This window comes from Pituophis catenifer, unplaced genomic scaffold, assembly GCF_029215685.1.
Source record: "Pituophis catenifer annectens isolate HBS135680 unplaced genomic scaffold, rPitCat1.0.hap2 SCAF_1, whole genome shotgun sequence".
Lineage (NCBI taxonomy): Eukaryota > Metazoa > Chordata > Lepidosauria > Squamata > Colubridae > Pituophis > Pituophis catenifer.
The window spans coordinates 50,068,970-50,086,291 of record NW_027256881.1 but is presented as its reverse complement, the minus strand read 5'-3'; the positions used below and the strand labels follow the sequence as shown (position 1 = coordinate 50,086,291).

At 35.7% G+C, this 17,322-nt stretch overlaps 1 protein-coding gene across 7 annotated transcripts in view; it reads right to left on the bottom strand.

Annotated features, from left to right (window-relative positions):
• The window catches only part of MARK1 (microtubule affinity regulating kinase 1), a 39,033-nt gene extending 22,073 nt beyond the window's left edge, over positions 1-16,960 (bottom strand). For 5 of the 7 annotated variants that reach the window (XM_070949136.1, XM_070949137.1, XM_070949141.1 and 2 more), the window contains exons 1-6: positions 6,034-6,076; positions 4,539-4,604; positions 3,912-3,982; positions 2,159-2,215; positions 600-836; positions 396-515 (exon numbers count right to left, since the gene is read on the bottom strand). In XM_070949136.1, the coding sequence (XP_070805237.1) occupies positions 396-515; positions 600-836; positions 2,159-2,215; positions 3,912-3,982; positions 4,539-4,604; positions 6,034-6,061 (579 nt within the window). In that variant the 5' untranslated portion in view covers positions 6,062-6,076. Of the gene's footprint in view, positions 1-395; positions 516-599; positions 837-2,158; positions 2,216-3,911; positions 3,983-4,538; positions 4,605-6,033; positions 6,083-8,743; positions 8,798-10,008; positions 10,172-16,931 lie in introns of those variants that run through there. The other 2 variants (XM_070949145.1, XM_070949159.1) reach the window with 2 other exon arrangements.
• Between the last annotated feature and the right edge of the window lie 362 nt (positions 16,961-17,322).

Genomic DNA, 17,322 nt, shown 5'->3' with positions numbered 1-17,322 from the left:
TAGTACATTGTTTTAAAACAGGCCTTTCTAAATTGCCATCATATACGTTCAAGAGTCAGAACTTCTCCAAAAGTTGCCACTCACTGTAATTTTTATTGTGAGTCAAAGAAATTATTAACTATATGAAGAATAGTTATAATAGAAGTATTTAATTAATGCAAACTGTAATTATGTTTAATTAAATCTAATTTAATTACTATGCTGATTCCATCCATGTTTTGGAGTACAATCTCCCCAATATTACTTAAAGGCTAGGCATGGCTTTTGGGCAAAAAGACTAATACATTTAGGTTAGGGTCTCAGGAAGAATTACAGGACCGGTTATAAATCCCCCTGGGGTTTGACTTATTCCACTGACTTGGGTTAATAAACAAAAAAATATTCAGAGAACTTACTTCTAAGCTCCCTCTCTTAATTGGATTCAACACAAGTAGTTTTTTCAGTAGATTTTCACAGTCTGTGGACATATAGAATGGTATGCGGTACTTTCCACGCAATACTCGTTCTCTCAATTCCTTTTGAAAGCCAAAGAAAATAAATCAAATACTAAGGCAAACATTCAAAAACCAAACTTTAGTAATTTCAGATATTATTTCTACCTTTAAGTTCTGACCATCAAAAGGCAATGATCCACTGACAAGAGTGTAAAGAATGACTCCAAGACTCCAAACATCTACTTCTGGGCCATCATATTTCTTTCCCTGAAAGAGTTCTGGGGCAGCGTACGGAGGGCTTCCACAAAAAGTGTCCAGTTTGTTTCCTACAGTAAATTCATTGCTAAAACCAAAATCTGCAATTTTAATGTTCATATCTCCATCAAGAAGAAGGTTTTCTGCCTATAAAGGGGGGGGGGGGGGAAAGTACATTTAAAATGTTTTTATACCATCAATAGTAGAACAACTATTTAGAGTGTCAAATGTCCGTACTTCAAATAATATATTCAATTATGTGCTGTTTTTCCTCTTTTCTGGTATTTCTAAGCTGCCAACTTGATTGCAACCTTATATCAAACTGACATCTGTGAGATTTGTGAAAAGTTAATAGCCTTTCCTTTTTCAAAATTATTATTGTGCATTGTAGAGAAATAGCAATAGCACTTAGACTTACATACAGCTTCATAGTGCTTTACAGCACTCTCTAAGAGTCAGCATATAGTTGAATAAAAACATAAAATAGTGCGGTATTTAGAAACAAAAATAGATAAAGATCAGTATTTTTGTTCTCCCTATTTCTGATTGAAGGACACATGTACACACATAACAAAAACAGATGTATCTGAATCTTCTTTTAAAGATTTATACCATGTAAGAACTATTAGTACGAAAGGTTTGCTTCTTTTACTATTAAAAATATGCACTCTTCTGTGATATTTTCTAAATTAATTATTTCAATTATTCAATTAGTGCATGATACTTATTAGATTGCTTTTTTGCTTAAAAATTAAGAATATAGGTTGTCCTTGACTTTCTAAAGTTTGTTCAGTAACTGTTCAAAGTTACAATGGCACTGAAAAAAGTTACTTTTGACCGTTTTTCACACTCATTGCAGCATTCCCATGATCTCATGATCAAACTTCAAATCTTGGCAACTAATTCACATTTATGACAGTTGGGGTGTCCTGGGGTCATAAGGTCATTTTTTGTGACCTTCTTACAAGCAAAGTCAATGGGGAAACCAGATTCACTTAACCATGTTACTTTCCACACACATTCTAAATAATGACCTAAAGAAGCAATAGGCATGAGAAAGACTTTTAACTAAAAGAAGCTATTTCAGTGACAGTGAAAGAGGGACTTGGGAGGCATTAAAATTAATATAACAAAAGTGCACATGGAAAAACTAGACACAGGCTGGGGCCCATAATTAAAAAGTGCATGAAACACCTACTATAAGCAAGGAAGGGACATTATAAAACCATTACATAATAAATACAGAAAAAAAGCATTTCCTTAAAGTCAACATTAAATCTGTTACATATAACATATGCTTTTCTCTACAGAAGCATACATTCAAATAATAAGTATTGTTTTTTCAAAGATGTAAGATCAAGATGAAGATGAAGACCATTTCGAAAATCTAAATCTAGCTCTAAAATGTTGTTCACAAATTTATTTTGTTCTATAAAAGTTTCAATTCTTAAAGAGAAAAATCAACATACCTTGAGATCACGATGAACAATGCACTTTTGATGACAGTACTGCACAGCAGACACAATCTGAAATATCATTGTCTTTATTAGTAAAATAACACATAAGGACAATCCTAATAATAATTGTATCTATATAGTTGTAAGGCATTCAAATTAATCTGCACCAGTAACTTCATACAATGCTTACAATATGTCTATACATATTGTCATATAATGTCAACTATGAGAGGAGGCTGGTAGGAAAAATAAAAATGGCTTATTAATCAATTAATGGCTACAGTCATGATCAACTTTTGCGATTGTGGCTTTCTAATATTGGATTGCTTTATCAAATCACAATTAACATTAACCTTAGAGCTGGCTTGGGCAACACAGAAGCTGCAGGTCAGTACAATGATTCCTCATCCAGATACCCATCATGGTTAACGAATTCTAGGCAGAGAAGAGGTTTTAGTCAGTGGCTTTTTATATCATAATGATTCAGATTCAATTATCTTAGCTCTTGCTAGTTCCTAAGTTTTGGAATGCATTACTTCAACCAGAATTATTATGCCTTATTAGTTTTTGAAATTCAAATTCTGTCAATTAATATATTTTCTATATTAAAACTGTAATTTTAATATTTCAATCATTATGCTAATACTTTAATGCAGTTAAACAACAGAGGGGCTGAAACCTCTTCTTTGCTCTAGACTCAAGCATAGGAATGCAATGAATTGCCACTGAAGGAGGAAAATGATCTTTTTGTACAACTGTAGCTTCCCTAAAGGAGGCGACATGATACACCGAATACCAGAAAAACATAATTTGTAGAGTACTTTAAGCAAGTATTTCAACCAACCTCAAAGTCAGGACAAAGATGGAAGAGATTTCCCAAAAAATCTCAAGGCCAAAAATACACTCCTCCCATTCAAGTGTTAATATTATTTATTGTTATCCACATAAATACATCTACATCCACATCCACATCCATTCTTGTCTGGCACTTAATGTCATCCACATTATGTGATAGCCATACGTACAATTACCAAGTCACTATGAACTATGTTAAAATGTTGATTAGGAAAGGCATACTGAGAGCCAACTTGCAGGAAGCTGCCAAGATTCACTGACCCCTAGAAGCCATTCCTGACTTGATTTTTCCTGTGCCAAACTGGCTGCTTGAGAAAGTCCTCATTCTGTTGCCATCTGTAATGTTACTCAGGGGCTCCCTTTTATAAAACATTTGATTTTATTGCATTTTTGAGGATGAATCATTTAGTGACACATTCTCTGAAGATTGAGGTTGGAAGAAGCAGGAGTTTAGTAGTGGGTACAAAATAGAGAAAGAGTCAATGGCAATAATACAGTGGATCTACCACTCAAGAGGGTTAGGAGTAAAGTTCAGATGTTAGCTGGGGACAGGAGGGTAGAAAAAGGAGTTGATACCATAGCATGTAAGCATGCAAACAAACATGGCTTGACCATTTTTTGTTTCTACTTCTTTTATAAATATAATTTACTAAATTATAATTATTCATTTTCAAAGGTTTTCAAGATTCACAGTATAATAGAAAATGGTACAATTTTTTAAAGAGATTTCTTGTTTATTAGATATTTTTGAAACCTGCAACACAGTAATATTTAATTTAAAGATAAGCTGATCCAAATGTTCTTTTTCGTAAAAAAAAATAGTTTTACCACCTGAAATTCCATTTTAGAACTAAGAACCAAGCTTATTTTTATTTGAAAATATGTATGTTTTTATTTATTTATTTCATACCTGCCTAAATTTTGCACGGGCCTCTTTCTCTTTCATTCTTCCATGTGCAACCAAGTAGTCAAATACTTCTCCTAAAATACATTTAACATTATCACATGTATAATATGACTGAAAAATGTCTTCTGTACTTTTACAAATAATTAAATTATCTTTAAAACGTAATACTTTTTTCATTTTATATTGAATCATAGAGAAAACCATGTGTCTGCTTCTATAACAAAATAAAATTTATATTCAGATTATATTTTAATATATTTAAGGGAAAAGGTAGGGATAGTATTCTTCCTCCTCATAAACTAAACATCTGTAGGAATAAATTTTTTTTGTGAAAATTCTGATATCAGAGGAGGCCTCAGTTAAAGCCTGAAATGGGATTCATTACATTATCTATTGAAAATTAGGTTGTAGCTCAGCTTGTGTTTCTAAGAGACACAAAGCATAAAACAGCTTCCATCAACAATAGCCCCCAAAAATAGTAACTTCCAGCTAACCCTAACTTCCAACTCAACTATGGTTCCCATGAAGTGGAAATAAGTTCAAAAAAAATTTCACAATTCTCCATCCTCACTTTCTAACATCTGCATTACCTATTCCACACATTAGAAGTAGAAAAGAATATTAACTTACCTCCACTAGCATATTCCATTATTAAATATAATGTTTTCTCTGTTTCAATAACTTCAAATAGTTTAACTGTAAGATAAAAATAGTAATAAATTGCCTAACCATAAACAACCAAGAATATCTTAAAACAAAGCTAAATACTTCATTTCTAAATTGATCTATCTTATCTATATCACATATATGAAGAAATGCATGCTGAAATCAGTTTGGTTTTACAGATGTGGTTCTTGAAATCAAAACCATTCACTTATTCTGCTAGAACTAAATTGGATTAGAATGGTGCCTGTTCTCTATGCAACAATGTGTGTACCTTATATGAAACAAGCCCTCTGGTCAATTCAGAAACAATAACTTGTCTCTCGAACAATATTGTTCTACCCCTCACCAGCCAGAAGAATTGTCATCACATAGTAGGTCTTTAAAGATGGGAGAAACTAAACCAGAAAGGGAAAGTTACACACTTTCATTATGAAGTGGTACCGATTTTCACTAAAATAAATCTTTAAAGTCTATTTTGATAAAACTATTATCACATTTTCATAAATTAATAATAAATAATAGCATATAGTGCTTATAAAGATTCATAGCGCATTGCATGCATTATTTCGTAATCCTTGTAGCAATCCCAGAAGGTGAACTATAGGAATCTATTATCTTTGCCATGTATTTACGGCTGGGTGGGGAAGACTGAATCTGAGAAAATGGCTTCCTAAAGTTGCTAGTGAATTCACAGAAGCAAAATTTGAACCAGGAATTCCTGATACACCGCTTACTGTATTATTTTAACTACTATGCTAATCAGATCAGAATTACAATCCTGATTATAGACGTTTTCACAATGAGAATTTGAATTACAGTAGTGTAATCAGTTTCTTTTCAGTGCTAAGCAGAGAGAAACTTTCAAGGCCAAAAGGGGCAGAACATAGACTAGGGCCAAGCTTTTACAGTTCATCTGTTTCTAAATTGGTATGCTGGATATTAAGACTTTGCCAATTATATTGGCAAGAAGACATATTTGAAAGCAAAAAGCTGGGACAGACAAGCAAGCGTTTGACTCAAATACATATAACAAAAATGCCTTTTAAATAGGGCTTCTTTCAAGGAAATAATCTAGACTTTACTATGTAATGACATAAAAGGTTGATTATTTAAGGGAATTCCAAAACTGGATTTTTAGACTATGATTCTGCTATGGCAAACCTGGAAAGCCAATTAGAAAATTCACTGCCTGTGCAGAAATCAATGAAACAATCTGCATCCTTACTACTGTATTCTTACAATTAAGTAGCTATTTTCCAGAAGAATTATTATGCTTGCTTTATTTAGGAAAGCATGAATTCTTTAAAAGCCAAAAGCAATATTTATTAAAAATCTAGAAATTGTGTATAATGATGTTCATAAAACTAAGTATTAATTATTTTTTTAGAGGTTTTCCAAAGATCAAATATAATGTATAAAAAATAAATTGAATGTAGAAGAAAAAATCTAAGATTCCTACCTATATTCGGATGATTCAGTATTTTCATTATTCGTACTTCTCGAAACAGCTGTTAAAAAAACCCATGTATCTGAATAATTTTTATATAACTTTAATCAATTATATAAATATTAAAAGAATATATATTTAGGAGTTTGGTTTAAAACTTTGTATACTGTTGCAATAGCAAGTTGTTCCTATACAAGTAAAGGATAACATCTTAAATGAGTTGTATTATTCTCAGTGCAATCAATTGGATTTATCTTTAATGATCTCTAACTTTTCACATTGATTTCAATGGACTCTTAGCTTTACTGCCAATATCCTTTCAGGTCTGAGTTATAATTAATACAAATGTACATGACTTTCTAAAATTTCCTTCCACACTCAGCTACTATCTGAGGTTTAACAGGGAACTGATCTTATCAATTTTTCAGATTGATTATACCATTCATATGAAAAACACAATAATAAGAAAATCAAAAGAAAGATTTGAAGAAATGCTTTTTTTAGGCTAGACAAAATTATCATTCCTTGTAGAGGCATTTCAATACAATAGTAAAGCAGCAGTATCTCAAATCAGCAAAGCAAGATCAATATTGTGTGAATATTACTGTGTTCCCCCCAAAATACGACATGTCCTGAAAATAAGGCCAAGCCTGATCTCGGGGGAGGGTGTAAATATCAGCCCTCCCCCGAAAATAAGCCTTAGTGAAGGGATGGGCATGGGTAGCACAGGAGGCAGCCCTTCCCTTCTCTTAATTGCGGCCCGTGGATCAGCTGAGCCAGCATGAGCCGGGAGCTGCCTCTTATTCTGTGGTGGTGGGGGGGGGGAGGGAATTTTCCTGCTGATCAGAGCAAGGTGAAGCCTTCAGCCTTGCAATCCTCCTCAGGGAAGGCAGAGGTTTGTTCCAAAGCTGTGGCAGAGCATTGCACTGGGAGGCCTCTGGAGGGAGACAGAATGAGAGGCAGCTCCCGGCCCGTGCTGGCTCAGCTGATGGAGGCTCCCTCATGGGGTGTGATTGAACTTCCAACCCCAACTGACTATGTGGGTGTGAGCTACCCCAATCCAGAAAGGAGAAGGAGCTAATGGGGAGGGGGGCTGTGGGAAGTTCTGGGAGTTGAAATCCACAAGTCTTTAAATGGCCAAGCGGCTGCCCATGCTGCTGCTGGCCTCTTTGCCCTCCTGGCAGCGTTGCGCTCGGCAGCGCTGCGGGACTGCTCCTGCCTGGCCGGCTTGAATCATCCCAGATTGAAAACCTCCAAAAACGTTCTGAGCGCCACCAGCCTGCCAGGGCCCCTTTGGGAGTGGCTGCCTGTGTTGCCTTGCCCGCCACCGCCTTTGGGCTGCTGAGCGCCAGCCTGCATGTCTATTCCACCCCCATCTCTTTCCCTTCCATTGCTGCTTCTGGGATCGCTTCTTTCCCTTCTCCCCCCCCCCCCGTCTCTTTCCCTTCCATTGCTGTTTCTGGATTGCTGCTTTCCCTCCCCCCGACTCCTTCCTTTCCATTGCTGCTTCTGGGGAGCAGACAGCATGACGGAGAGAGTTGGGCCAGCGGTAGCACTTTAAAAAAGTAAGATCTCCCTGAAAATAAGCCCAAGTGCTTATTTTGAAGCCCAAAAGAAAATAAGACCCTGTCTTATTTTGGGGAAAACATGGTAACATGGAAACAGTTTGGTGTCAATGAATAATTGAAACTTTGAATTTTTAAGTTTTATTTAAAAAAAAAGGTAACTGATATTATCTCAACCAGTTCAAGGACCAGGTAAAGCATTTATTTATGCTAGTTTAATAAAAGGTTAATTTAGATAAAACAAGGGGATTTGTGAGATGACTAAAAAAAAAATTAAATTAACATGTAAATTTTATTATATGATTGCTCTTCATATGATCACCAGACATGGCAGACATGCCCACAAAAATTGTCAAACAAATGTACCCAAATGGTTGCAAGGCACTATATAGCAGCTCACTAGTCAGAAGCTATTTCAAGCCACATTCTGAAAAATCCTGTCATGGTTATGTTTGGATTTGATAGTTCACTTCCAACCGAATAGTGGCATAGCTAACTGCTAGGATGAAAAGACAATATTTCTGATAATAACTGCATTTCTAAAGTAAGTATTTTCATTATAAGAGAAGTTGTAAACCAGATCGACATTTTGAGACTGACATTATTCACAGCCTACATCAACAAAGCAGCCCACCTCACAAGATTGAAGCCATACCTTGACCCTCAGCTCAGCCTGTTAAGTTACTCAACAGAAGCAGAGAGAATTCTCCAAAATAGTTCAGTTTTAGAAGGTGAGTAACAAGTACAGCAAATTAGAATCATACTTAAGTTCCAGGTCAGAGAATTTATTGCTCAAACCTATACACAAGACTCTAATTAATTAAAAGTCAGTAGTAAACTGGGGCTAGATAAGTGTTAATGGAACTCCAGTGGGGCTGGAGTGTTTGTGGACACATAATAATTCTAGGCTGAGTCCTCTTTTGACTTCGCTCCCCCAGCATTGCCTCTCCTTCTCCTATAGTAAATCAAATAGTTATTATCATCTATTCCCATATTAAATCAGGATGTATTGTAGCTGTCATTTTCAACCTAATCTCAAACAGACTATTATTCTGTGTTTTCCAATTATCTTGTATGAGCAAAGAAAGAAAAGAAAGAAAAATAAGAGATTGGACTCTTGAATCCAAAATGCTAATGTATTATGACAGAAACATTACCTTTTGTAGACTGGTAGGATTTAACTGGGTTTTGTCTATAATTTTGACAGCAACCTAAGGATGGAAAGGCAAAAAATATCTTTTTTAAAAGTTAAACAATTAAACAAACTTTTTACACTATGTAAGAATTGTTTATTTTAGGCAGAAATTGACCCCATTCAGATATAATTCTTCACTATCAAAGTGTATATTCTTTCAATAGTGAGCCACATACCATGTTTCCCAGAAAATAAGACTGGGTCTTATATTAATTTTTGCTCCAAAAGATGCATTAGGGCTTATTTTCTGATTAGGTCTTATTTTTGGGGAAATACGGTACTAAATGCACCCATCTGGCTGACAATCTTAACTGGGGCTTATTTTGCAGGTAGGGCTTATATTACGAGCAACCTTAACAATCACGCTAGGACTTATTTTCCGGTTCGGTCTTATTTTCAGGGAAACAGGGTACTACTACTACTACTACTACCCCGTTTTCCCCAAAATAAGACATCCCTTGATAATAAGCCCAATCGGGCTTTTGAGCGCCTGGAAATAAGGCCAAGCACTTATTTCAGGGTTCAAAAAAATATAACACAGGGTCTTATTTTCGGGGAAACACAGTAGAGAGAGATAACAGAGAAAGCACACCTCTAGAACGTATTTACAGGTAATCCTGGATTTACAACCACAATTGAGCCCAAAACTAATGTTGTTAAGCAAGACAGTTGTTAAATGAGTTTTGCCCCATTTTATGATCTTTCTTGCCACAGCTGTTAAATGAATCACTGTAATTTTAAGTTGTAACACTAACTTAAGTGAATATGGCTTACTCACTGACTACTTGTCAGAAGTCTGCAAAAGATGATCACATTTATATGGACAAGTTTTTGTCTTGAATGTTTTCAACTTCTTTTTCTCCTGAGTGGGACTACCGGTACTTCTAATTTAGAATTTAGAAATCTCATCAGGAAAAAGAAGGATAAGTAAGCCAAGAAGGGAACTGTTTCTCTTCCACCCACACTATACTTTAAAAATTTCCATACAGTGTTTTACAAAAATATTGTGACAGACCAAAATCTGCCCACAGACCTGCTGGCGTTATGTGTCTTATGGTACTAACAAAGCTGCCACACCTCAGGAACAAAGTTCAAGTATATACACCGCAGACAGCCAAAAAGAAAAAACACATTTACATGCCGGATTTTATTTTCAACAATAAAAATATTTGACACACATTTTGCAAATAAAATAATAGTTATCAAGCCTAGCCTAAAGAAACTTACCTCTCTACCTGTAAGGACATGTCTAGCCAGCTTCACTTTAGCAAAATTTCCTTTTCCTATTGTTTTTAATAAGCGATAGTTCCCAATGTGAGGATGGTCTTCATTTACAGAGGTGATTGAGTTTCTGCAACGTGGTATATTCTGTCGACTACTTGATTTTGTGGGTTGGATATGAGATTCAGAATATCCATCAGCAGAAGTGTGCTACAAGATAGAAAACAACAATCACTACTTTAAACTGTACAGGGTTTATGATTTCTAAAATAGTTAAAGTAAGGGAAAAGAAAAGCTGGAAAATTGTGAGAGCAAATCAGTATAAAGGAGTTCAATTTTTTAAAGTATTCTAAATTATAATTTATTTTGTAAATATTTCATTACTAGTATTACTTTCATTATTACGATTAAGAAAACTAAATAATGTTTCAAAAATAAGCAAATGCTATGCTTTCCTTTCTTTATATTTTTCTTTATTAAATTGAAACTTGGACATTTCAGTTCTGAATTTAACTAATATCTAATTTTCAATTAAATACTCTTGAATCCTTTCTATTACCCAAGAAGTCACAAGATATTAAAGGAGAGAAATCAGAGAACAATGTGGAAAAATATAAAAACATTTTTGTATACTTATCTCTTTTAAAGGTTTTAACACATTTAATAATTATTTAAGGTTACAAAGAAAATTATACGCCATATTATATTTGCATAGTTTAGAAAATATAACAGAAAGGATGCAGATATTAGACTAAATTCATTGTTATTACAAGTCTATTGATTATTTATTAAATATTAATGTTTAAGTTTTAATGGAAATATGTATCATAATGGAAAAGAATGCATTTGTCTTCTCATCAAAAGCTATATATCTAGTTTATATTCTGCATTTTTATAGGTTAAGGTTATATTAAAAAAAATTAGGGTGTAGATTCATTTTATCTTGAACCTACGTTGAATATAGCAAAACTCACCACTTGATTTGGTTATTAATTAAAAATATCTCAACTCTATATGGGACAATATAATACACTATAGACATGCAAAAAGTTTCGCTACGAAACTGTGATGGGGCTTGATAAATTGACATTTACAGTTTGAAATTAATGAGTAGTTACGATTGGCCTCTCCTCTCCCCTTCTCTCCCTCAGCCTTGCCCCACAGAACCCTACCCTATCCTATCCCCCTTCTCTCTCTCAGCCTTGCCCCACAGAAACCTATCCTATCCCCTTCTCTCCCTCCGGCTTACCCCACAGAAGCCTCCCCTATCCTATGCCCTTCTCTCCCTCAGCCTTGCCCCACAGAAACCTATCCTATCCCCTTCTCTCCCTCAGGATTACCCCACAGAAGCCTCCCCTATCCTATCCCCTTCTCTCCCTCAGCCTTGCCCCACAGAGGCCTCCCCTATCCTATCCCTTTCTCTCTCTCAGCCTTGCCCGACAGAAACCTATCCTATTCCCTTCTCTCCCTCAGGGTTACCCCACAGAAGCCTCCCCTATCCTATCCCCTTCTCTCCCTCAGTTAACGTGATCCCTTCCACTCAAAGTGGAAATACTAAAAGCTTATGTATCATTTTTTGACAGCAGCTAAAAGTGTACAACATAATACCAAACATATTGATAATTTGTAGGTACAGCACAGCAAACAAGTTTTAACTACCATGTTTTCCCAAAAATAAAACCATGTCTTATATTTTTTTGAACCCCAAAATAAACTCTTGGCCTTATTTTTGTGGAAGTCTTATTATTTTGGAGCGCATGGAGCAAGATGGGGCTCCTCTTGCTGTCTTACCTGATTTCCAGCTCTGCGTTTAAATATTTTCAGGGAGGGCTTATTTTCGGGGGAGGCTTATTTTAGCGTATGTGCTCAAAAGCCCGATTGGGCTTATTATCAGGGGATGTCTTATTTTTGGGGAAACAGGGTATTATTTTATTCCTAGACTTTAGTATGGCAAGACAAAACTCAGGTTCATGTACTACCTCTTCTCTCAAACTCCTCTTGCCTAGACTGAGTTGAAACTGGGAGCGTCAGCAGAGGGGCATCTCTTCAGTTTGAACTCAGTCTATAGAGTTGGAAGACAGAGTGAATCCCCATGCCTGGAGTCTTGAGTCCCCTATCAGGAAAATATCTAGTGTTTTATTAGGTCAACTTGTATTGGATATACAGTACCTAGAGAATGAAAATCTTTGTATTATTTGTTCAATGCTGATTTATTATTATTTTTATACATTGGGCTGCTCTTGATATGATAAAGAAGCAGCAGTTAATATAAAATATTTGACTTACAAATTGGCACACCAAAATGGAACATAGCACTAGCACTAGCAAAAGCACTTAGACTTATATACTCACTTCATGGTGCCTACAGCAGCGGCCCCCAACCTTTTGGGCACCAGGGTTCCATGGAGAGGTTTTTCCATGGACTGAAGGGGGCATGGTTTCGTATGCTGCCTGCATCCTGCTGATGAGGGTTCGCTTGTTTGCGCAGACTGGTTTCTGGCATGCTGCAGACTAGTGCCGGTCCACGGACCAGGAGTTGGGGACCCCTGCTCTACAGCTCTCTCTGGCAGTTTACAATGGCAGCATATTGCCTCCAACAATCTGGGTCCTTATTTTATCAATCTCGGAAGGCTAAGTCAACGTTGAGCCCCTCGCGATCAAACTCCAGGCTGTGGCCAGAGTTAGCCTGCAATAATGCATTCTAGCCACTATGCCATTAGGGCTGTTTTTGATGTTTAATTGGTGTTTAATTAGAGTACATTGGTGTAACATTGGTGATTAATTACAATAATGTCAAGTCCTCTAATAAACAGTAAAAAAAAGCTTGATTCTCATAAGGTTTTGTTAATCAAGTTTACTGCAAAGAAAAAGGGATCAGGTTACAGAATCTTGTGGCTGGCTACCTGTATTTATCAACTCAGGCTGGTGGTCTTTGTTGCCTTTGATCTTCTTTCTAACTCTCTGTTAAGTGAGAACTAGCTATCCATTTAGGAGATATGATTAGAATGTCCATCTGTTCTTATTCTATGTTTTGCAAAAGTCCAGTCTTGTTTTCTTTCCTCAGAAAACACAATTACAATTCATTCCCAAATATGAAACAATGTGTTTTTCAATCCCTATACCATGGGTAAGCAATTTCGTTTCATACTCTCTACAATTTAATTCAGAATATAAATATGGTTAAGGATACAGGAAGTATAATTTAAAATATCTCAAGAACAGTAGTCCTAAATAGTCTGAACATAGCATATTTTAAAAAACTTTCCTTGGTCTACGCTTCAAGTTTCTCCCCCCAGAAGCTGCCTCATACCATGTGACCTCATTATATCACAGAATAATCTTTTAAATAATGACAAAGTCATGCAAATTTGTGTACTTGCTCTGGTTTTCCCATCATAAATGTAGAACTTGCAACTGTTTTCTCTATCTTGTCTGACAAACACAACTACATTAATTTTGCTCCGTGTTCCTCATTGCATTATATGGTCTATCTTATATTTAAGCTATCCCAAGGTTGACTCAGCCTTCCAACCTTTCAAGGGGGTAAAATGAGGACCCAGATTGTTGGGGGCAATATGTTGACTCTGTAAAGCGCTTAGAGAGGGCTTTAAAGCACTGTGAAGCAGTATATAAATCTAAGTGTTATTGCTATATTTCCTGCAAACTGGGTTCTCATTTAACTCCACGGTGTCATATGCACAGAAAAGTACATTCACATTTCCAACCAAAACAACTCTAACAAAATTCATTATTCACTTATCTGTAAAAACATTAAGTATCTAAGGGGATTTCATACAAACTTGTTTTACTCCCTGTTCAATGTTGAACTATTCCCTAAATATCCATTTATTATCCCACATACTTTAATTTTAATCAATCTTCCACTCCAGATTCATGCAAAGCATTCTCCAATTCAGGGCTACTTACTTTATCAATCACTTTCTGAAAATCAACAAAAGTTTCCATCCACATCCTCATTTAGTTCACTGTTTTATTAAGCATTCTTTTTCATGTTCCCCATTTTGTTGCTATGCAGATATTCGTGGCATTCTGCAGCATAAGCCTTTTCAATCTGTTCCAAGCAGTTACTTCCACCTGCTCTTTCCCTATATACATTTCCCTTGCATTTTATTGGGAGATTAATGTATCTTTTATAACTTTTTCATACTGGATTAACCTCTTCTTGTAGCTGTTTTATTCTAATTCATTTCTTTTGATTATGTTTCTTTGAAATCAATTTTCCCCAGGTCCATTTCAAATACTACTAAAAATGGTCTGTCCAACATTCATAACCTAACTCTAAATTCACAATTATATCCTTCACCAATTCTCTCAATGTTTTAACAAAATTATTAACGTAATGACTTTAAAACAATATATATATTTCTTTGCTATGTAAAAATATTGAGAGTCTAAAACTCAGTTCTTTTTCTAGGCAGAAACTTTCTAAGTGGACAACATTCTTGATTTCTAGTTTATTTACTCCTCATCTCATCTAATAGAACAACTTTTTCCCACAGATCATATTAATTCAGATCATTTAACATACTTTCCTAAAATGCATCTTTGTTTTTTCCACTATCACCCTTCCTTAGAATATAACATGCATTTATTAGCAACCAATAGATTCCTCTTTTCCTACACTTTTATAATAACCTATGTGATTCCAATTCTTATTATCTAACAAGTATTTTAGCCTTTTCATTCATAATTATACCTTCGTTCCATTTCCCTTCATTATGCATGGAAAAACTCAGCAGACCTACAGATATTATATTCTTCCTTTCTTTTCTTGATTTCAGAAACACACTATGTATTTATTTTACTTGTTTTCATTTCATATGTTAATTCATGCTATGTACCTTTTATTCATCTTAAATTCCAAATCACAATCTTCCATATGCCATGACTGTCACCAGATGGATCACAGATATTGACCTTACTCATTCATCACAGTTTTGATTATCAAATTATCTTATTTAATAAGATAGCAAAGATATAAATAAGGGCATCAACCTTTAGTACATTTTGGCCTGCATGCCATAAGGACAAACAATGCAGTTTATCAAAAGCATTCACACTATTCTATGCAAGCAGGTAATTCTAATAGAGGGTTGCAAGTCAAAAAGAACTGCTGCCCAAACTCACCAAGAGATAAATGTAGCATATTGACATACACTAAGAATATTCTGCTTGTTAGCACCCAATTATTTTCTGTATGGGTTTTGAAAGGCATATTTGTTTCTGAGTATACAACTTTCCTTCCAATTACGCTACTCTCTGCATTTGTTTTATTGTCTTAATTAGTATATTGCCTTCAGAGAACAGTTTTGAAAACATGTTGTAAAAAGCCTGATAAACAAACAAAGTTCCTAACTAAGGAATTTTAGTCAACATACACAAATACACTTATCTTTAAAGACACACCAGCATGTTTCTTCCCACTCTTATTCAGTTATGCCAGCCTTTCTTGAGGACTTCTTGCGTTATATTTCTTTCATGTGGAGGCTGCTCACAAATACTTTCCAAGGCAGAAAATAATAATGACTACACTACACTTAAAGAGCAAATCAGCCTATCTGCATGAAGCTTCTATACACACTCTCATCAATGTAGTCACAGAAACATTTCACACACAAACCGCTGCATCTAGAAATGGTGAAACAAATCCTAGGGAATCCAATAAATCCCTAATCTAAAATCATTCACTTGCGAATCCTAACCATAAACAAACGTTATTACAATAATTTGAGAACCAGTTGGTCTTAGTGGTCTAGACTAGAAACCAGGAAACTGTGAGTTCTATTCCTGCCTCAGGCATAAAAAGCCTGTTGGATGTTAGGCCAATCACTGTCTCTCAGCCCCATGATGATAGGCTCAGGTAACAAATGCATCGGTCAATTCCTGTTGCAACCAATAGATCAACACTCAGTTGAATCAAAAGTATGATATATTCATTACTTAACACATAATAAGAGATATTTGATATCTGAAGATGTTTGAAGAGTGATTTAAGATAAAAACAAAAGCCCAACTAGTAAATGAAAGATTTGTTTGTGATTGGTTTAATTATTATAAAATTTTTGAAAGATTTAAACTTGATAAAAAAAAGTTTCATTTTCGCAGGAGCTAAATTTGAATTGGATATCAATTTATGTTCCGGAGATGATCACCTGTTTACCTGATATATAAAATGTTAATTAAGATTAACCTGGAAGATGAATATGTCAAAGATATACCATGAGACCCTATGCTTGCAGGAAAAATGCTAGGATTTTTAAAAGGGTTATACAGGTAATGATTTCCTGGAAAAAAATATAAAACTAAACCAAATTAAATCAAGCTTCTGATTTATGTAATATGTTGTAATTAGAATACACTTTAAAGTTTTTGAATAATGAAAGAAACGGAACACTTGTTGTGAAAGACAAATAAAATATAGGTATTCCATTTAGCAATGGTATTACATCATGCAAAGTATCATCTTGTATCTGTGTGTGTGTGTGTGTGTGTGTGTGTGTGTGTAATATATAATAAACACACACGCATATATACTGTATGTATATGTGTGTATGTATGTATACGTGTGTGTATGTGTGTGTATATATACTGTATTTTTCGGTCTATAAGACACACTTCTCCCCCCAAAAGTGGGTCGAAATGTCTGTGTCTTATAGAGCAAACGTTGCTGAAGCCCCACCCACCTGCCAGCCCCCACCCTTTGGCCTCTGCCTCCCAGCAATTTCTATCCTTGCAGCAAACAGCCTGGTCAGCTTCAGCACAGCCTGATTTAGAACAAGCAGCTGATTGGTAGTTGGATCGGCCTCCCGGAATATTGCCGATCAGCTGTTCCAAGCTGCCGAGATCACCACCGCTTATCGCGGCCTCCACACTCCCATTTTCAGCCCCCTTGTGTCCCATTTTTGGTCTCCACATGCCCCATTTTTGGCCTCTGTGCATCCCGTTTTTGGCCCGTTTCAGGCGGTGGTGATTGGCAGCAATCCCTGCTGCCTGGAACGAGCCAAAAACGGGATGCGTGGAGGCCAAAAATGGGGCACAAGGGGACTGAAAATGGGATGTGAGGAGACTGAAAATGGGGCGTGTTTCATATGCTGGACAATAGATCAGTTCTTTTACATACTATTTTTCTGGAGCAAAGAGCATTCTAGAATTCTGAGATATTTATTAATATTCATTGCTTATATTCTAGTGCCGTGATGGTGAACCTATGGCACGCGTGCTACAGGTGGCACATGAAGCCCTCTCTGCGGGCATGCGACCTGTCGCCCAGCTCAGCTCCGCTGTGCATGCTCCAGAGCT